Here is a 22,798-nt window from a genome sequence, read left to right as displayed (position 1 = left end):
CATATGATGCAAGAAAGCAAGCTTATGCTGCATAAGCAAGCCTATGCAGCATCAGCCAAAAAAAAAAAAAAAAATTCACCCCTCCATTCGTTCGAAATACCTGTCCAGCTGAGCCTTAAATTTATTTAGGCTATCAACTTGCACAACAAGGGATGGAAGTCTGTTCCACCAACCAACTACCCGCTGGCTAAAAGCAAATTTCCGCACATCTATCCTACATCTGTCTTTCCTCAATTTGAATTTATGCCCTCTCAGGTGATTATTCTGAGTAAGAGGCATAATCCCATCAGCATTGAGCATGCTCAAACCATTTAAGGCTTTATACGCCTCAATCAGATCACCTTGCCGGTGCCTTGTCTCCAGACACCGTAATTTGCAAAACTTAAGCCTTTTTTCGTAACAGCAACCCTTTGTTCCATTCACTAATCTTGTTGCCCTTCTCTCTACTCATTCCAACAGCTCTACATCCTCGAAATGAGGCCTCCAGACCTGTATACAGTACTCAAGGTGTGGCCTAACCATTGCCTTATACAAGGGAATAATCACCTCCTTATCCCTGCTAGAAAAATTCCTGTATATCATTGATAAGACACCATGAGCTACTCTTGCAGCCCATCTGCACTGCTCAGAGAACTTCATAACTGCCTGCACAATTACCCCCAGGTCCTTTTCATTCTCTACCACTGTCAGGGTAGTACCACAGAGTTGATACATTGCTCTGGGGTTGCTGTTTCCCATATGTAGTACTTTACATTTGTCAATGTTAAAATTCATTTACCGCCTCTTAGCCCATCTGCTCAACCTTTCCAGATCCTGGTGGAGCAGCATAGCGTCAGTAGTGTCCTTAACAACCCTGCCAACCTTTGTATCGTCTGCAAACTTCGACATTAAGTTTGATATACCATCATCAATATCATTTATAAATACAGAAAACAATAATGGACCCAACACTGAAGCGTGAGGGACTCCACTAATAACATTAGTCCATGATGAGCAGTGTCCATTGATTACCACTCTGTCTTCTCCCCCTCAACCACCCCTTTATCCACAGGAGCATTTTGCCTCCAATGCCACACTGCTCCAATTTGTGCAGCAGTCTTCCATGTGCAACAGTATCAAAAGCCTTTCTAAGATCCAAGTATATAATATCAAAGTTATTCCCTGCATCCAGTTCTTTTGTGACTGCATCAGAGTATAAACAGAAAATTTATTTATTTATTTATAGTATCTAATCAAATTGGTCAGGCAAGACTTCCCCTTAACAAAACCATGCTGTGTCCGAGCTATAACTGAAGTCTTGTCTAAATGATCCTGCAGTGCTTCTTTAACCAGTGCCTCCATTAATTTTCCTGGAACAGAAGTTAAGCTCACAGGTCTATAATTACTTGTGTAAGCCTTTGATCCTCCTTTGTGAATTGGGGTCACATTTGCACATCTCCAGTCTATGGGTACCTCCCCTGAGTCCAAGGAAGCTCTCATAATTATGGCTAAGGGTTTGCTTACTTCCTTTGCTGCCTCCTTTAATATAACTGGATAGATTCCATCCACCCCAGGTGCCTTTCTTGTGTTTATCTTCAACAATTTCTCCTCCACTTTACTCTCAGTTATTACAAGATTATCTAACTTACTGCCAGAGTTGAATACACCTCTGGCATTCCCCTCGCTGAATAACTCCTCATGTGTGAATGTCGATGCAAAATATTCATTTAGTTTGTTAGCTACCTGAGCAGGATCATCAACAGTTGAACCATCAATATCAAGTGGACCAATCTGATTCATCCCCTTCCTTCTAGAGTTTTCATAAGTAAAGAACTCTTTGCTGTTTTTCTTTGCATCCCTTGCCAAAGATTTCTCGTAATCTGCCTTCGCCTGCCTAATTTCCTTTGTAACTTGGTTACAGATCAACTTATATCTATCATAGGCTTCTGTGTCGCGTGTTAATTTATATGTATCCCATGTATTTTTCTGCTCTGCCATATGTCTCATTAGTTCATCTGACATCCATTTAGGCCTAAACCTTGAACAATATTTCTTAGTTGATATGTAAAGCCTAGTAGCTTCGAAGATAATTTTTTGAATGCTTCCCATTTTGAATTTGCTGTTGGTAACATCATCAGTTGGTCCCACTGTATAGAATTTAAATACTTTCTCAGTCCATCGGAGTCACCTTTACGAAAGCAATAACCCTTCCCTTTACCCCTGATTGTAGTTACCTCTTTGAGTAATTCCGACTTCAGCACTCTGTGATCACTGCCACCTAGTGGTTCCTCTATCTGTAGATTCTTAATGCATGAAGAATCACTACTGATAATCAAATCAAGAGTATTGCTCCCTCTAGTTGCCTCCCGAACATGCTGATGTAGAAAACAATCATCCAATAAATCCACAAAAGCCTTTCTAGTGTGTGAGTGCCCAACCCACAAATTCCAGTCAATATCTGCGAAATTAAAATCCCCCATTATAAGACTCTCTGATTTACTATCCCACTCTATTTTCCTGTACAGTTTCTTATTATACTCATCAGAGTCATTAGGCCTATAGCACACTCCTACTCTCAATTTTGATCTCCCAATGCTTATGTCACACCAAACTGACTTGACACTGCACTGTCCAGCAATGTCAACTGGCTTCACTTCCTTGGATTTTGTGTTTCTTAACTAATAGCATAATCCCTCCTCCCTTCCTATCCCATCTATCCTTTCTGTAGACCCTCTCCTTGATGTAACATGACCTTGACAGTGCTACTGATATACACACTACCTTGGAGTCCCCCTCCAGTCACTATCTGGCAAAGTAGAGGCATGAGATTATATGCTAGCTGATTCTGATGCGTCCTGGAGCATTACCAATAGATTTGATCCAGTGGACTCTCTAGTGGCTGTGCTGCAAACACTTTTTTAGAGCTGTACCTTCCCGAGCTTTCCTGAATCTAAGGAAGGTAAGACCTTGAGACTTTGCTCTGAAGACTAAAAATGGTTTCACTATTTCAAGCCTCCAATAAGCAAAGTGATGGCATTGCATCAGTTATTGAGAGTCATTTACCACCTAGTATTGTCTTTTAACACAGAGGAACAACTTTTCTGCATTTGGTGAATGCTACTCCTCGACTCCTGCTTGCATTGGTTCACACCTGGGTGGTCACTTCCAGTCTTCTAGGTATAGCATTTTGGGTGTTATGCTTTGGGTTCCTAACAGTCTCACCATCACGATGGTTCAAGCAGAGAATCTGGCTGTCACAGAATGATCAGACTTCATTGAAATTTGGTCAACTTGGTTCACAAGTGTCACCTGAATATGAGTTACATTACATTGGTGTTTTAGACTCCCAGGTTGCAAACCCTAGCATGTCATATCTGAGAGAATGCCTGTGACAAGCCTCAAGGACCATATAACATGATGAGTGATAGCAGCATTCTTATTGTTTGACTAATACATATTGTCTGTTTTCCTCCCAGAGTCTGACAGATGCCTTCCTATCCTTTACTTCGTAGCCGAATGGTCAGGAGCGGGAGTGCAGTAGCACACTGTCTTTGAGTAGACCGGGGTTCAAGCCCTGACTGCTGAATACGGTCGATCTGCCAACCCACAATGGACCAGCGTGGCAGATTATGGTCCATTTCCCTCAGCATGAATTGTTGAGGAGGCTTCCATCCTGCAGTGGGTTGATAATGGCTGCACTTTGCCTTTTTTTTACCTTTACTTCTCTTATTTGTCTTCTCTCCCATATATATTTTTTTCAAATCCCCATTTCCTTTCTTGTTCTTTTGTCCATTTTTTTCATTTCTTTTTTATTTGTCACTCTTGATCCACACAAGTTTTCCCTTATGTGCTTTTCATCACACTTTTATTGGATTCTCTGTTATACAATGATTATTACTGTACTATTTATTATTATTTTTTTAAATTGTAAAGAGTGTATCATTCTTGGAGCTACTTTGTGTGTATATTTTATTACTTTAGTGATTTTATTATTCTTATAGCTTTTTATATGAATCTTTATAGCTTTTATTATTTTTATATGTATTCTTAGTGATTCTCTTCTTTTGTTTTTCAAATTATTTGTTTGTTTTATTTTATTTTATCGGTGAAATTTTTATTAAAGACTCTTCTTCGATGTTGTTATTTATTTTATGATACTGCTGTTTATGAACACCCTAGCAGGGCAGTAGTGTCTCCAATGACTTGCTGGCAATTTTGTAATAATAATCACTAAGCTTATTTCAGGTGGACAAACATGATCCAGAGCATTTAAAAAAAAATTTGTAAAAGACCATAAAAATACTATATTAAAGGCTTTATAAGTTAGCAGTCTGATATAGTAGTAATTCCCATTTTTACTGAAAAGAACCTATATCATAATTTCTTCCTTTTCAATTTCAAAAATTGAAAAGGAAGAATTATTTCAACTTTAAGAATATTACTCTTTTGATAAACAGTGGAGGCATAACTTAAAAAAATTAAAATTGACCATGTTATTTAAAAACTGATATTTTTAAGTTCTCTATGTATATATTTGAATTAATCTGAATGTTAAAATATTGCACATTTTAAATTCTTAATACAGTTAATGGATACATTGAAAGTAATATTTTTTCTTATAGTTTATAGATATGCCCAGTGAGAATCCCATGGTAATACAGCTAAAAAACCTTGCATCCAAAGTTCTTTTTGCCTTAAGCCTCAATAATTTTAATGCTGTTTTTAGTAGAATTTCTGCTAGGTAAGTAAATAATTAATTCCCATGTAATTACTTTTTTAACCAATTCACTAATCATTAATTCAGAGTATCACATTTACACACACTGGCCAAAAAAATATAAACCTTTATTCAGTATTGAATTAGGTCACCTTTGTTTTGATAACCACAAGTGTGTGGCACGGCAGTGGATTCTATAAGGTTTTTTGGTGCATTTTGTTTTAGTTGTAACTATTCTTCCAGCAAAATATCATGTAGTTGCTACAAAATTGAAGGAAGATTTCATTGTTGAATAGCTCTCTCCATCATATCAGGTGAATGTGGAGATCAGGGAAGATGGTGGAAATCTGTGTCATATTTTCTGAACCATTCTTGCATGATTCTGACATGATGCACTGTTACATTGTCATCCATAGTGGCCATCACCTTTGGGATAAAATTGTAACATTGTAGGGTGCAGTCAATCAGATACAAATTCAGGTACTCCCTGGATCATTTGATGATACTGGTGGAAGGCCGAATGACCTTCCACCAGTATCAGCAGACAGTCTGTGCCAACAAAACATTCCCCATACTGTGATACCACCTCCATGCATGTGTTGTCGTAACAAAACAAGTAGGCCCATCATTTCATGATGTTCTTACCACACTTTCTGCTTACTATCAGTGCAAAACAAAGTGTATCATGATTCGTCTGACCACGACTTTCTTCCACCATTCCACTGTCCAATCATGACATTCTCGGCACCGCTGCCAGCAGATTTTTCTGCTTTTCTCTGCAAAAAGTTGCTTACAAATAGGCAGGTGACTGCCAGTACCCAATTACTTTAGTTCCCTGTGCATGGTACTGGTTGAAATAGGACAATTCTGGACTTGGTTGAATTCAGATGTTGTTTGCTGCACACTCACTGGATGTCCTGTTTTTGCACACAGTCCTCCTTAGATTTAAAATATGTAACAGATTACCTCCTAGCTTCATAGGATGTCTTCTACACCATATTCTCCAAATAATATTGATTAAAAAAACAATTTGAAATTAACTGTGCTCCTCACTCAATTACTCATGGATGGACTGACACCCCCAGGATCAAAGCCGAAGGCCCAGTCTGACCCCAGGCATATCAAATCCCTTACGAAACTCGGAGTGACTGAAGACATTGTCATATATGCCATTATGTCGTTATGTCATAGTGTAAGAGTAAACTTAGTTAATTGATAGAACTTCTTAATGTACCGTTATTTTAAAATTTAACTTTATAAAATTAATAGCTAAAGCTTAACTGACCGTACTCACCTCAAATAACCCACTTAGTTGTATGATGTTTAAGGTGAAAGTTGTGGAAATTCAATTAGGTTGCATAAAAATAAAATTGTAGAGATTATTAAAACTGTAATTAAAAATTGCCCAAAGGAGGAAGACTTGCACTGCTCCATCCACTGGTTGTCCTATAATTTGTTGAAACTGTGAATAAATAATAAATAAATGATGATACATGATGATTTAGCCACAGAATTACAGTATCTCACAAAAAAGTTCATAGCTAGGAAATACCCTTTACACAGTTGTTTCGACATACAATATCCATTGTAGAAAATAGGATCAATAACCTGCATAATCATAATACCAACCAGAACAACCAACAAAATACATAGATTGTCCTCCCCTATCATAGTCAACTTGCCAGACAACTTCGTCAAGTGTTCGCCAACACAGACATACCATTAACATTTTCATCGTATAACAAACTGGGGATTATATTTAACACATACAAAGAAACATGAATATTTGATACACGACATCAACAACATCATCTACTTGATTAAATGCCAATCCGATTGTAACGTATGCTAAATTGGGAGTACCACCACAAAATACGGCACATCTAAAACTTCTAATACAGGTGCATATTATCACCACAATAGCTTTAAGACTTATCAAGCCAGCACAGAACTCACACAGCATGTACATTCTCATAATCACAACCCTCTAATTGATTCAGCCATTACAATTATAAAATTAAAATCAAGTTATAAACTTTTCCAAGAGGAAGCACTTGTTATAGAATAGTGTTGCCGTAACACCACATTAAATGTTTTAAACGTGAAACTTCCAACAAACCTTTCCCCCATTGGGAACCTTGCACATGTCAAGTTCTCACATGTCCTGAAATGTATCAGGGGAACTTAGGATCTCTTTAAGTATACAACCTCTTTTTTTCCTTCATTATTGCCAACTGAAGACATTATTATGAAACTCGTCCATTATGACTATTGGCTTTATTTATTAGTTCTTCACAGTTTCAACAAATTTTATATAGGACAACCAGGGGATGGAGCACTGACGTCTTCCTCCTTTGGGTAAACTTTTAATTACAGTTTTAATAATCTCTACAATTTTATTTTTATGCAACCTAATTGAATTTCCACAACTTTCGCCTCAAACACCATACAACTAAGTGGGTTATTTGAGGTGAGTACTGTCACTTAAGCTTTAGCTATTAATTTTATCAAGTTGTAAAAGTAAACTTAAAAGATAATTTTTTGATAAAAAACACGGCAATGAAATAAAACCAATTTACATGAATTTCCTCCCTTAAGTGGACTAAACTTTTTGACACTTGTCTTGATCACAGGTTGGAATGAACTGATGTGAGGTGGGTGTGTGTGTGTGTGTGAGAGAGAGAGAGAGAGAGAGAGAGAGAGAGAGAGAGAGAGAGAGGAGTGAGGTGTGTGTGTGCGCGTGCACACAGCGATACTAATAGGAGATTAATTGTTATTGTGCATGCATGCAAATGACCACGAATCGGAAATGAGGTATGATCGTCGAATGTTAATAGAATTACTGTGTATTCTCATTTCCAGGGTGTTTCAGGATCAATTGTTTCAGGAAACATAGGATCAATTGATCCTTTTATACTCTGATTTCTGTATTATGTTGACTATTTATTTACTTCTCCCTCTCCATTTTCATAATTCGCATAATTTTAATTTTTATAATTTATTTTTTAACGATTGTTATAACACAATACCCGTGTTCGTATTGAACAGTCAATATGGGAGATTTTTTTTTTCACAATTTGGTGCATGCGTACATTAGTGACACTGATACTTTGCACAGAAACGACATATCTCATGATGTTCGCATTTTTAAAGTATTGTCTTTTTGAGAATATTGTACCAAAATTTGCTAAAGTCACTTTTAATCAGAGAAGATTCCTGGGATAAACTGACTGTCATTTGCCATATCACATAGTGTCATTAAACTCACATTGGAATCACAGTTTGCAGTTAAGAGTAAACATTTTAGGCAGTACAACAACTCTGCAACAGGGTAAAGAAATATTTACATCTGAGGGATTGGGCGGTCCTGAAGGCCCCTATAGATTTAAGACATGAGGCAATGGTAACTGAGATACAAACCAGGCATTTTAACAAATTACAGACATTACAGAGCCTTAATCGGACTCATAGCAGTACAAGCAATATTTCTATGCATGGAGGTAATGTGTCACCTACAACTTCTTTGCATGGGAATAGGCCCTGAATGCCAAACGTTCCATGGCAAAGTGATTCTAGTGTCTCTAAAAGCATTTTCTCTAAAGAGCATTTCAGCGAATAGATTCTACTTTTTTGTTTCAACAACTGTTTTTTTGATTTGTCCATCAAAGTAGCTCTTCTGCACTACAAGAAGTAGGCAGAGACCCAGAAAAGGAAACCACCTTTCAGTTTCTTTTTCTATTAGTACTAACTTATTAACTCAGCCACAAGGTCACCTTGTGACACTGCATCTGGCTCTCTGTGGGCGGGGCCATAAACCTGGGCTGTAAAGCAAACCCCCTAGGCCAAAAGGAGCAAAACATGGATTTTGACAGCAAATCCAAATTCAGTGGATTTGCACCAACTCGATGATGACAAAACCAACTGAAAGAGACTGAAGATGGATGCATCCGTAATAGAACATCCACGTTTCCTGATCCAACATTAATTAACAAATCAGACCATAGGCAATTTATTGCCATTTCTCATACAGAAATGTCTGGAAATGTAGCAGATTCCCTGAGAATGGTCTTAAATTTGCGACCTACTTGTTGAGACCACTAGCACTCTAAACACTGAGTCCCTTCTCAAACTCACCACACTTGGCAGAATTCCAGTCAAAGTGTCACCACATGTTACACTCAATAGCTCTAAAGGTGTCATCTCAGAATGGGATCTAATGAATGTCTCAGAGGAGGAAATTGTCAATCAATTACAAGATAAGAAGGTCACACAAGCAAAAAGAATACGCTGAAGAAAGATGGCAAACTTATTCCAACTTGCAACCTCATACTGACGTTTAGTTCACCAAACCTACCTTCATCAGTGAGAGTTGGGTATTTGAACTGCCGCATTTGCCCATGTATTCCAAATTTCCAAATCCAATAAGATTAGCATTAGTAGAGGCCCGTAGCCAAGTGGTCAGGAGCGGGAGTGCAGTGGCACATGCTCTTTGAGTAGACTGGGGTTCAAGCTCCTGACTGTTAAATACGGTTGATCTGCCAACTCGCACTGGACCAGCGTGGCAGATTATGGTCCATTTTCCCTCAGCATGAATTGTTGAGGAGGCTTCCATCCTGCAGTGGGTTGATAATGGCTGCAATTTACAATTTACTTAACGATGCAAGAAAGCAAGCTTATGCAGCATCAGCCAAAAAAAAAAAAAAAAAACCCCCTCCCATTTCATTCGTTCCAAATGTCTGTCCAGCTCAGCCTTAAATTTATTTAGGCTATTAGCTTCCACAACAAAAGATGGAAGCCTGTTCCACCAATCAACTATCCGCTGGCTATAGGCAAATTTCCGCACATCTATTTTACGACTATCTTTCTTCAATTTGAAATTGTGCTCTCTTAGGTTCTTAGTCTGAGCAAGACGAAGAATCCCATCAGCATTCAGCTTGCTCAACCCATTCAAGATCTTATACACCTCAATCAGATCACCTCACAGGTGCCTAATCTCCAGGCACTGCAATTTGCAGAACTTAAGCCTTTCTTGGTAAGAGCACCCCTTTGTTCCCCTCACCAATTTTGTCTTTCTTTGTACTTGTTCTAGCAACTCTACATCCTTCCTAAAATGAAGCCTCCAGGCCTGTACACAGTACTCAATGTGTGGCCTGACCATTGCCTTGTATAACAGGATTATCACCTCTCTGTCCCTGCTAGCAAAATTCCTATATATCATTGACAAGACTCCATGACCTGCCCTGGCAGCCCGTCTGCACTGCTCAGCGAACTTTGTATTTGGCTTCACAATTACCCCCAGGTCTTTTTCACTTTCCACTTCCCTTAGTGTAGTACCACCCAGTTGGTACGTTTCTCTTTGGTTATTGCTGCCCATATGCAGTACTTTGCATTTGTCAATGTTAAACTCCAGTTGCTACTTCTCTGCCCATTTTCCCAACTTATCTAGATCCAGTTGCAGTAGCATACTGTCATTACTGTTGTTAACAACCCTGCCATCCTTTGTATCATCTGCAAACTTGGACATTAAACCTGATATACCTTCATCAGTATTATTGATAAATATATAAAACAACAGTGGGTCCAACACCGAACCCTGGATAACTCCACTAATAACATTTGCCTACGAAGAGCAGTGTCCATTGATTACTACTCTCTGTTGTCTCCCTCTAAACCATCCCTTTACCCTTGATGCCATACCTCTCCAATTTGTACAGCAGTCTTCCATGTGCAACAGTATCAAAAGCTTTCCTAAAATACAAGTATATGATATCAAAATTATTTTTGGCATTCAGTTCCTTTGTGACCATATCATAGTAAGCAATCAAATTGGTGAGACAAGAACTCCCTTTGACCAACCCATGCTGTGTCTTAACTATTACTGTAGTCTTGTCTAGATGATCCTGCAATGCTTCTTTAACCAAAGTGATTCCATTATTTTCCCCGGAACACAAGTTAAACTAACAGGTCTGTAGTTACTTTTGTCACCTTTTGAACCTCCTTTGTGAATTGATGATATATTTGCACACCTCCAGTCCATGGGGACCTCCTCTGAGTCCAAGGAAGCTCTCATAATTATGGCCAAGAGCCTGCTTACTTCCTTTGCTGCCTCCTTTAATATAACTGGATAGATCCCGTCCACCCGAGGTGCCCTCCTTACGTTTAACTTTGACAATTTTTCCTCCACTTTGCTCTCAGTTGTTAAAAATCACTTAGCTCCCTGTTAGCATTTGTTAAACTTCTGGCACTCCCCTCATTGAATAACTCCTCATGTGTGAATGTAGATGCAAAATACTCATTCAGTTTATCAGCTATCTGAGCATGATCATCATTAGTCAACCCATCTATGTTAAATGGTTCAATCTGATTCATTCCTTTCCTCCTAGAGTTTACATAAATAAAGAACTCATTGCTGTTTTTGTTTGCATCCTTTGCCAAAGATTTCTCATAATCTGCCTTCACCTGCCTAACCTCCTTTATGACTTGATTACAGACTAGTTTATACCTGCCATGGGCTTCTGTATCGCCTGATACTTTATATGCATCCCATACATTCTCTTCTCTGCCACTAGCCTCATTAATACATCTGACCTACATAGATGTTATAAATGTCAGAAATTTGGACACTCCCAAATGTTCTGTCAAGGTGATTCTGTATGCCCTATCTAGAGTTTGAAGGAGCATTCCCAAGCTGATTGTAAATTGCAGTCCTCACTTTGCCCTAATTGTAAAGGCAACCACCTTCTCTAAAACATGTGAACAGTGGAAATATGAAAAGAAAACCCAGAGGTAGAAGATAGAAAAAATGTCTAATTTTCTGAAGCAAGAAAACAGTTACAGCAATAGATGCCGAGACGTACATATGCCAATGCTACTGAAAGATTTCATACAATATCGGTTCAAACTGATACATCAATTCCGCCAAGCATCTCTATTTCTGAATAGGCTTGGACTTTACTCTCTTCTATACCTCAGTCCTCAAAGCAACAGACTTCAAATAGATTCAGTAACATGCCAGTCACAATACCACCTGTTATCCATACAACTTCCATAAGACCTATTCAAACAGAAAACTCTGATCCCTTTAACAAAGAGCATGCTGAATCTTCCCTTATGGATACAAATGAGATGTGCAGTTAAGAGGAAAACTGAAAAAAAAAAAAAGAAAACTGAAACTGAAACCATTCTGAAGATTCATCCTGAAGGTGAAATAGATGCAAGAACTGTGTTTTCAAAGAGAAATAAAATGAGAATTGACCTCCTGAAACAGACTTCCAAAAAGCAGACAGATATAGCTTCTCCATTTAAACCAAAACAATGGAAAACCTTGTCCAATGGAACTGCAGAGGCTTTCACAGCAATATCAACGACATCCACTTTATAATTTTGCACCATAATCAAATTGCGATCTGCTTACAAGAGACATATTTAACACCTCAGTTGTCTCCCTTGCTTCACATGCTTCTTGATTAGACCAGGGTTCCAGCCCATCACCACCAAATATGGAGGATGCGGAAAGGTCAGGGAATGACCACCGCATATCCTGGAGCAATATGGCCTTAGTTGCTAATGCTCCTAAAAAAAAACCCAAATAACAATAATAATAATAATAATAGTCTCCCTTGATAAAAAAAATTATACTCTCTTTCGGCAAGACAGACCTGCTACCGCTAATGGTCATGGAGGGGTAGCCATACTCATAGACTTACGAATCCCTTGTAAAGGCATTCCATTACAAACTGCTATTGAAGCTGTTGCCATGCAAATAGTCAATGGCATTACGCTCACACTTGTTTCTATCTATCTGCTGCTCAGTCATTCTTGTACCCTTCATGAACTTGAAGATCTTATTCTGCAGTTGCCAACTCCTTTCTGGTTATTGTGCGACTTCAATGGACACCATCCTTTGTGGGGCTCTCCCAATGCAGATGGACGAGGACAACTCATTGAAATGCTCGTCGACAGACAAAATCTAACCATGTTAAATACTGGTTCACTAACTTATTTCCACCTCCCAACAGGTACAGTCTCTGCAATAGCTCTCTCCATCTGCTCTCCAATTCTCTTTCCTGGTATTGAGTGGACAGCTCTGGATAATCCACTTGAGTGACCACTACCCAATAATCTGTAAAATTCAAACATCACACTGCATAATTTCAGAAAACCACACAAAATGGAAATTTTCTGAGGCAGATTGGGCAAAGTACACTTCTCGTGTATCCTTCGACAATCAGACCATCAAATATTATCCAATGACAAAGTTGCCAGCCATATTACCAAACAGATCCTAACAGCTGCATCTGTTGCCATCCCACAATCACAGTCAAGCATCCATAGAATCAGAAAGTATTGGGGGAATGAGGACTGTAAGAATGTAAAAAAAAAAAAGAAAAACCCTTGCATGGAATTTATTCTGCAAACATCCTACCACTGCTAAATTTATAAACTACAAGAAACTACAAGAGTTAAGGCCTGCCATATTAGGAAGAAAGCAAAAGGAGACTCTTGGGTTCAGTTTGCAAGCTCAATTAATAAAAATACTGCTACTACAATTATATGGAGAAAAATAAGGCAATTAAATGTAAAATTTCCTCCATTGTCCTCCCCACTTTTCACGTGGAATGGGTTGGATCTGTCTACTCCTGCAGAGATCGCATATGCCCTGGGGAGAGTATTTTCACGGTTATCTGAATCAACGGCATATGAACCATCATTTCAAAAGCTTAAGGCTTTAGCCGAGAAATGCCATCTGAATTTCAGAACCACATACTCTCCACTGTACAATCACTATCCTAGAACTTCGAAAGGCTCTATCCATTGCAAAGAACAGTGCTGCTGACCCCGATGTAGTATACATAATGCTACAACAGTTAGACAATAAATCACTATCTTTGCTGTTGACCTTCTACAATCTCATCATCATGGAACTTTCATTCCTCTGTTCTTGGCATTACTCTTTTGTACTGGCAATACCCAAACGAGGGAAGAAATGGGTCTAATAATTATAGTCCCATTTCTCTCACCAGCTGCTTAAGTAAAACCCTAGAAAAAATAATACACCGTCGACTAACATGTTATGTTGATTCCCAAAATGTGATCTCTGATAATCAATTTGGTTTCAGAAAAAAACGATCATTCCTAGATCTCATGATCAAAGCAGAAACAAACATCAAGAATGGGTTTATCTGAAATAAACATCTCGTCATGGTATGTCTCGACACTGAGAAGGCCTTTGACACCAATTTGCATTTTTGTATTCTGAGAGATCTTCATCCCCTTGACTGAGAGGCCACTTACCATATTTCATACAGAATTTCCTACGGTAGAGAACCTTTCAAGTTCACTATCAGCAGGTCCTTTCCAAAACATATAAACAAGAAGAAGGAGTCCCTCAGGGCTCTGTTCTAAGTGCAACCTTATTTGCAATAAGAAGAAATCAGATGACAAAAAATATTCTCAATACTGTCAATTTATACCTTTATGCCGATGATCTAACCGTCTCTTGCAGTTCACAGAATATGAGCTTTATTGAGAGGCAACTGCAAACCTCAATTAATAATATTCAGCTATGGATGGCACAGAATGGTTTCTGACTATCTTATCAGAAATCAAGTGTTATTCATTTTTGTAACAAATGAAAAATGCATTCAGATTCGGAAATACACTTAAGAAATCATCCTATCACTGTTGTGAACAGCTTTCATCTCCTTGGCATGATTTTTGATAATAAACTTCTCAGCATACATTAAGCATCTATGGACTGCTTGCTGGAAAAAAAAGAATTTACTCAGATTTAGTACTTCTGCATCATGAGGTACAGATCATCACACCTTACTTCACTTGTATATAGCCCTAACCAGATCTTTCCTTGATTACTGTGCCCCTGTATATGATTTCGCAAGGGAAAGCATGCTTGGGTGGCTTGTCCCTATTTAATGTTCTTCCTTCAGGATTGCTATAGGTGCTTATAGAATGTCACTGGTACAAAGTCATTATATTGAAGCCCCTGAACTTCCCCTCAACCTCAGGAGAAAGATGTTAATTCTAAATTACGCAGCCAAAATTCAAAGTCTCTACCCACCCAATTAGGCTGATACTTAAGGAACAACAGTTCACAATGTACTATAGAAATAAACCTAGAGCAGTTCAGCCTACTGGCATCAGATTGCAGGCATTATCACAAACTTGTAATATATACATCTTGACAAAGTCCTCCAAAATTCACACAGTTCAGATCCTCCATGGTCTTTTATTAAATAATCCTGTGACGGCTATTTCCTAAACTGAGGAAAACATTCGCTTGCAAATATCAATATACAGCAACTCCATACTGCTCACACAAAATTACCCCATTTTACAAAAGTATTCACCGATGGATCAAAGTCTGAGAGTGGAGTAGGTGCTGCAGCTGTCTTTCCCTATAACACCATCTCTGTTTCACTTCCCACTTCACCACTGTGTGTGAATGCAGCAGTTATACAGCTGAACTATGTGCCATTAAGCTTGCCTTAGAAAATATTCTCCTTCTGTCCATCCATAAAAGTGTAATATATACAGAGTCGCAGAGTGCACTTTTAGCCTTGCAAAATTCCTCCTCACCAAAGCATCCTTTAATAAAAACCATTAAAACTCAGCTGATGCATATCCATGATCACCAGCAAGTAGTCATCTTTTGTTGGATCCCAGGCCACACTGGGATATCAGGGAATGAAAAGGCAGATTTTTTTTTAGCCAAACATTCATCCAACATAGCATTTCCAGATTACTACATTCCATATATTGACTACAGATCCTATATAAGAAATATATGTAAGGAACAATGGACATTTCTATGGAAAGCTCAACTGAATAACAAGCTCCTTCAAATAAAAACTGAACCACAGTTATGGGCTTCCAGTTTCCGTGTAAACAGAAAGGAAGAAGTCATCCTATTCAGAGTACTAATCGGTCACAGTCACCTCACCCATCTTTATCTTCTCACAGGAAATGATCCCTCCCCAAAGTGTACACACTGCAACTCTCTTCTCACAATCAAGCACATTCTTGTTGATTGCACACTATACACCCATCAGACTGGACGTCACATTGTTCTCATTGGATGTTACGTCATTATATACAAATGTTAGTGTAGAATATGCATTAGACATAATTTAGGAAAACCTCATTCAGCCTTAACTACGAAATCTTGAAGAACTTTTAACACTTTGTCATATCATAGGCAATGATGCAAATCTGCTGGCATTTTTCTACTTCCTAAAATGGATATAGCTATATGATCGTCTCTGACTGTTCTTACAGTCATCATATCTGACTTCCATCTCGTTGATATGTGCAATATGACCCTTGTAGCCTTTGCACCAGAAATAGCAATACAACTTCTTTGCATGGGAATAACATGGGTTTACAAAACCAGAATGCAATTCAAAATTATACTCACTCCCTACCCACATGAGCGAAGTGCAACATGCCAGCACATGGTCAGAATCCATATATTAACCATGCACAACCTTCTCCCACTTGAACAATTTGTGTTATATCCACTTACAAATGTGTGATGAACCTTTCTTCACACGTTTTGTCTGAACCTCAAGTTTCCCTTTTGGAGGAAGAGCTGAATTACCTTTGCATATACTTCTTAAAACGCAGTTGATAGTGGATTTGGATTTCAGCCTCAGGGATATCTTACAAAAAGATTTATTGATTCAACAGGTAACCCGAGTCATAGACAGTGATTTAAACTTAATTAGTTGATATAGTCTGACACCACCAAATTTAATAATCTTTTCAATCAATATAAGTCCCTTACCGTTTATTGAAAAAATGATTTATCTCAATGTCTCAATTAAAACAACTTAAGGCTAGAACATATAATGTACCTGTACTTTTCAGGCAGGTGAAGCTTCACAAACCGGGTCAACCCATTCGACCTATAGTCTCCTACAAGAACTCCACATTTTCACCCTTGGCTACAGACCTGTATCAAATTATAAGACTGTTCAGACAAATGTTGAAATTCAGTATCAAGAACTATGACACCTTATTCACTAATCTGAAAGATTGCAAGATCAGACTGGACGTCACATTGTTCTCATTGGATGTTACGTCATTATATACAAATGGTAGTGTAGAATATGCATTAGACATAATTTAGGAATTATTGAATGATAGCACTATTGGCATTTCTCAAACCAGATTACCCAAAAAAAAAATTTTTGATTTGGTTAAACTTTTGACAGAAGCAAATTACATTTCTTTCCAAGATAGAATTATAAACAAATTTTATTTTTGCCAATGGGCCTTAGCCTCAGTGGCCTAATAGCAGAGATCTATTTAGAAAAAATTGATCACATACATTTATCACCGTTTTTTCTTTGTATAACATACTGTGGAAGATACTTGGATGATATACATATTATCACAGATGATAATACTACAAATGACGTTTTAAAGACACTCAGTAACATCCGTACTAGACTGAAATTCACACTGGGTGAACACGTTGAAACTAGGGCTATTAATTTCCTAAATTTTACACTTATAAGGAATGGGGAAAATATACAATTCAAGATTTATCACAAACCTACCAACACTGGGATGTTCCTTCACCATGGCAGTTACTATCTATTTTCATATAAAAGATCCATTTTATTTAATCAGTTTTTTAATGCACACAAATATTCCTCTACACAGTCATCCGACTTACAAACAGAGATTGATGAATTAACTACTAGATTCTTGAATAGAGGATATCCTCTTTGGTGATTAATCAGATAAAAATACAGGCTAAAGACAGGGTAGAAAGCACAGGAAATAGCAACACACTTAACAAAAAATACTTCATTACTATTCCCTACATAGACCATTGGTATAAACAGCTTAATCTTCTAAGACAGGCCCTGGCAAACTATGGCCCATGGGCCGCATGTGGCCCGCGAGCTTTAATTATATTTTCGAAAAGTTTATTTTATGCCTTTTGCGATGCCTTTTTGAAAAATAAATTTCTATATGTAATACATTATAGAATTTGTCAACTTGTAAATTGTTTTATCGTCTCTGTATTGTTCAAATTGAGATAGAATTTGAAATTGTGCTCGAACCGGAGCCAGCCAACGGGCGCTTTTATAACGGTATAATTTGCAATTATAAACTAACCGCGCGAAACTACAGTAACAGACAACCGGTGATGACGACAACGGCTTTGCTGCGGTGGTGGAGTAATAGGATAGGACTGCTGACCGGCCTCAGTTCCAGTCTGTTTTCTCTGATGGTCATCTCGCAGTTAGTTTTTTTGTGTTATCTTCGATTATCATCTTGGTGCCAGTAGCAATAAAAATAATATTTACGCCCTTTTGAAAATGAATAAAAAACGAAAAATTCAACAAGAGCATCGTGTCTTCAATGAAGAGTGGAACACAAAATATTTTTTTGCTAACATAAATAATGAGACTATTTGTCTCATCTGCCGGGAGAATGTCTCATTGTTGAAAGAGTACAATATTAAAAGACATTTCAGTACTAAACATTCCGAATATGGTGCCAATTTAACTCCAGAAGCGAGAAAGAAAACTGCTGATGGATTGATTCAAAATTTATCTAGACAACAAAATGTGTTTACGTGGCTAACTAAGGAACAAGAAGCTACTGTAGAGGCAAGTTTTGTTATTTCTCATATAATTGTAAAAAGCAACCAGCTTTTTTCTGATGCAGACTATATTAAAGAATGTATGACTGAAGCTTGTGGAATTATATGTCCTGACATTAAACACAAATTTGAGAATATAAGTTTATCTCGGCGAACCGTAGTAAGAATTGAATGTATCGATACAAATTTGAATGAGCAATTATTATCAGTATTAGAATCCATAACATGGTACTCGATAGCTAAAAACGTAATGACTAAAAACGTTCGACGAAAGTAATGACCAAAAGAATACTGCACAGTTATTAATTTTCATACGTGGATGTACCTCTAATTTTGAAATTATTGAAGAGCTTCTTTCAATGGAATCTCTTAAAGACCAAACAACAGGAGCTGATATATTTGAAAAAGTTGAAAAATGCTTAACAAGGTATAATTTACAATGGAACAAAATGGTAAGCATAACAACTGACGGAGCACCAAGTTTGACAGGTAAAAATGTTGGAGCGTTAAAGAAAATTCAGGATAAAATTTGTGAAAATTATCCTGATTATAATTTTATTACAATTCATTGTATTATTCATCAACAAGTATTATGTAAAAATGTGTTAAAAGTTGAACATGTCACATCTTGTGTTATTAAACTAGTAAATTTAATACGATCGAGGGGCCTGAAACACAGACAATTCGTTAATTTTCTTCAAGATATTGAATCCGAGTACACAGATATTCCTTGTCATAGCCAAATTCGATGGCTTAGCTTAGGAAAAGTTCTTCGGCGAGTATGGGATCTTAAAGATGATATCATTCTATTTTTAAAACTGAAAAATATTATGGACTTTCCCGACTTAACTTATAATAACTGGATTTGTGATTTTGCGTTTACCCTGGACATCGTGACACACTTAAATACTTTCAACACCGTGTTACAAGGGAAAAATTTATACGCCCATGATATGGTAATATGTTTGAATGGATTTCAATTAAAACTCCAGTTGTTCCTTTGACATTTATTGATTAACAAGGTTGACTACTTTCCAATCATGAAGTTGCTGAAGATCCCAGAAAATAAATTTGAAAAATATTGTGAAATTATCAACACTTTTCACGAAGATTTGGTGACTTCTGAAAAATTGAGACAAGTTTGGCAATAGTGCGCCACCCACTTTCAATAGAAATTTATAGTGCACCGAGTGAACTACAACTTCAGATTATAGATCTGCAGTGTGATACTATTTTTAAGGGAATTGCACCGTCGTGAGGAAATCTGTAAATTTTACAATACTCTTAATTCGGACAAATTCGACAAACTTAATAAAAGATTTTGCCCGAAAAATGTTGGTTATTTTTGGATCAACCTGCATATGTGAACAAACATTTTCCATCATGAATCTAAATAAAAATGCTTTACGATCAAGCATCACTGATGAATATTTACAAGCAGTTTTAAGAATCTCAACTACAAAATTAACACCCGAAATTAAAATAATGTTAAAAGATGTAAAACAGTTCCATTCATCTCATTAAATTCTTGATTATTAGAGAATAATTTTTTTTATGTTATATTTCTTCTTCATGATAACAAATAATATATATCTAAAAGTAGTATTTTATGTGCGGCCTGCCTTCTTTTTGAATTCCTAATGTGGCCCTTCAGCCAAAACGCTTTGCCCAGGTCTGTTCTAAGATATACTGAATTTAAAGTAGTGGCAAAACCGACACAAAAATTCCGACATAAGAAAAACCGACATAAGAAATCTTTCGGTTTTTTCCTCTTAACCTGGACAGACTTGTGACCTGGTATATAATATTTCATGTGGAGAGTGTGATTCCACGTACGTAGGATTGACCAGGTGTACTTTGGATCAGTGACATGCAACATGCTGTGGTGTCATATGCGATGGCTTCAGAATCAGCTTTCCATGCTATAAATGAAGGGCACACATTCCTGTTGAACGAAGCCAAGATTTTAAATATTGAACATAATTACACTAAACTTTTACCTGAAAATGAGGATACACAGTAATTCTATTCGTGTTCGACGACCGTAACGCATTTCCGATATGTGATAATTTGCATGCATGCACAATAACAATTAATCTCCTATTAGTATCGCTGCACACACACCTTGCTTCAGTTGATTCCAACCTGTGATCAAGACAAGTGTTGAAAAGTTTAGTCCACTTAAGGGAGGAAATTCATGTAAAGTGGTTTTATTTCATTGCCGTGTTTTTTTTATCAAAATTTTATCTTTTAAGTTTACTTTTAAACTATAGCATATCTGACAATGTCTTCAGTACCTCTGAGTTTCGTGGGTGGTTTGATATGTCTGGGGTTGGGGCCTTCGGCTTTGTTCCTGGGGGGGTGTCGGTCCATCCATGAGCGAAGAGTGAGGAACATTTAAGTTGAAATTGTTTTTTAACTATTTTTAATCAATATTATTTGGAGAGTATTGTGTAGAAGACATCCTATGAAGCTAATACATATTTCAAATATTGATAAAACATAGGATCAATTGCACCTTGTAGTTCTTTGTTATTTATTAAGTCCTCTTTAGAGTATAACAGCTTTGCTCTTGAAGTATTGTTTTTCTACCACAAAAATATGCCTTTGAGATATGGAAGAACTGCTTGCTTTCCAGTCATTAAAAACCTGTACAATGGATGCCTTTGAGAAGCCAGTTATGTCTTTTGTTTCTTGAATGATGGCTCTTCTAAAGGGTGCACCCACAATAAGACCTTGAAAAAAGCTCTTAAAAAGGGAAAACACATGATCTGATAGATTATGCATCCCCCCTCCCCAATTCTGGTTTCAGATTACTGCAGTCGAACAGCTTGTGTGGTCTTTATACTCAATGAGTCAACACGTCATCACCCATGTCACAGTTTCTTTGCATATATTTGCATTTCTTCTGTCTGATTGTCTTAATACAAAAGTTCATATTTTTTTGGCCAGTGTGTTTGGTTAAACCTAAAACATTCAACTTTTTTTTTTGTATTTTAATATCAAATAATCCAAGGATACTCTTGGGTTATTAGATAGTAAGACGTTCTCATTATAAAAATTGAAACTTATGAATATCCACCTAGTTCCCAAGTCACCTCAACACAAATTCTAGAAATTCTTGAAATGGTTGCTGGATGTGAAGATTTTAATATAGACAATGTGAATTACTGGATTTCTTATGTCTGAGATGCAAGTTAAAGTTCTAATGGAATATAGTAATTTACTACATATTACTGAAGAGGAATAGGAATGAAAGGAGTTAGATGAGGACAAAACTGCTCCTACATAGAGTGAAGCATTTTCAACTTTTTTAGCAGGACTGAAGTTGTTGGAAATGCAAAAAGAATGATTCACCCAAAGTGCTGTTATTAAGAAGCCTTAGGGATTTATCTGCTAAGAAAAATCGAAGTAGCTTGAGACAAAGAAAAATTAATAGATACAGTTGTGCCCCCGTATCTGGCGATTCAATATCCACTGTTTCAGTTACCCACTTTTAACCCTGGAAAAAAACACTGAAAAAACTTAACCTGTACTACTCGCACGTCCAATACAATGCTTCTCTTTATTTTTTCCGATGTCGATTTTGAATTGAATAGCTTCCCTTTATTTTTTATGATGTCAGTTTTAAATCGAATAGCTTCCCTTTATTTTTACTGTTGCATATGGTTTGGTTACCAGCATTATAATGGTTCTTTAGAAATTTAACGGATGCACTGTTTTCAAACTTGAATAATTTCAAGTTTTTGTTTAATTTGAAAGCACAACTCTTGGGTTTGCCCATCATTTTCACGATTTCTAAAAAAAAAAATAGTTACTATAAAAAAAAAAAAAAAAAAATCTGACAACCCTGACATAAATAACAAAACAAAATTTGTCCTTTTGCGGTGTTGATGGAACACAACAATCGATGTGACGCACTAAATCAAACTAAACATTTGGTGTGTCTCTCTCTTTTTTTTTTTTTTTTTTTTTGTTTTGAGCGGTAGTTGTGAAGACAGTGGGAGTTGCAAGATAATAGGTACACTAATCTCCCAATGATGACTTATAACGCCATTTCTTGTCATTTATTTACGACTTGCAAAATATCTGTTCTAGTTATTACTTGAATTTTATGATTTCTGGTAAATTTTTTATTATTTTTTTTAATTTGGAGTCTTGAAATGTCCCAGTAAATCGAGTCTGCTGTACTTTATTATTACTGTATTTAATGTTGGTAATGTCTTACTGTGTGTTTAATTTATCAATTAAACTTTATTATACGTATGTATATACAAGAAAATCACGTTATATATGAGGTCAGCAGGTGTTGGCTTATATCCTCAGTTTCAACCATTCACGGTAAGTCTTCGAACATATCCCCCCATGGATACAGTGGCCTTACTGTATTTTGTGTGCACTATTATTTGTTAAACAATGCTTCCTCATAAAACAAACAATGCCTGTGTGCATCTGTATATTAA

General features: G+C 37.0%; 1 protein-coding gene across 1 annotated transcript in view; it reads left to right on the top strand.

Moving 5' to 3' along the window:
* Window positions 1-22,798, top strand: part of Nf1 (neurofibromin 1) — a 1,111,953-nt gene that overhangs the window by 88,431 nt on the left and 1,000,724 nt on the right. The window contains exon 5 of the mRNA XM_090369763.1: window positions 4,602-4,720. Coding sequence (XP_090225889.1) covers window positions 4,602-4,720 — 119 coding nt within the window. The remainder of the gene's footprint in view (window positions 1-4,601; window positions 4,721-22,798) is intronic.

Source organism: Mastigoproctus giganteus, chromosome 3 (assembly GCF_048544385.1).
Source record: "Mastigoproctus giganteus isolate SK-2022 chromosome 3, ASM4854438v1, whole genome shotgun sequence".
Lineage (NCBI taxonomy): Eukaryota > Metazoa > Arthropoda > Arachnida > Uropygi > Thelyphonidae > Mastigoproctus > Mastigoproctus giganteus.
Note: the sequence above shows the minus strand (reverse complement) of the source record. Positions and strands in the feature narration are given on the sequence as shown.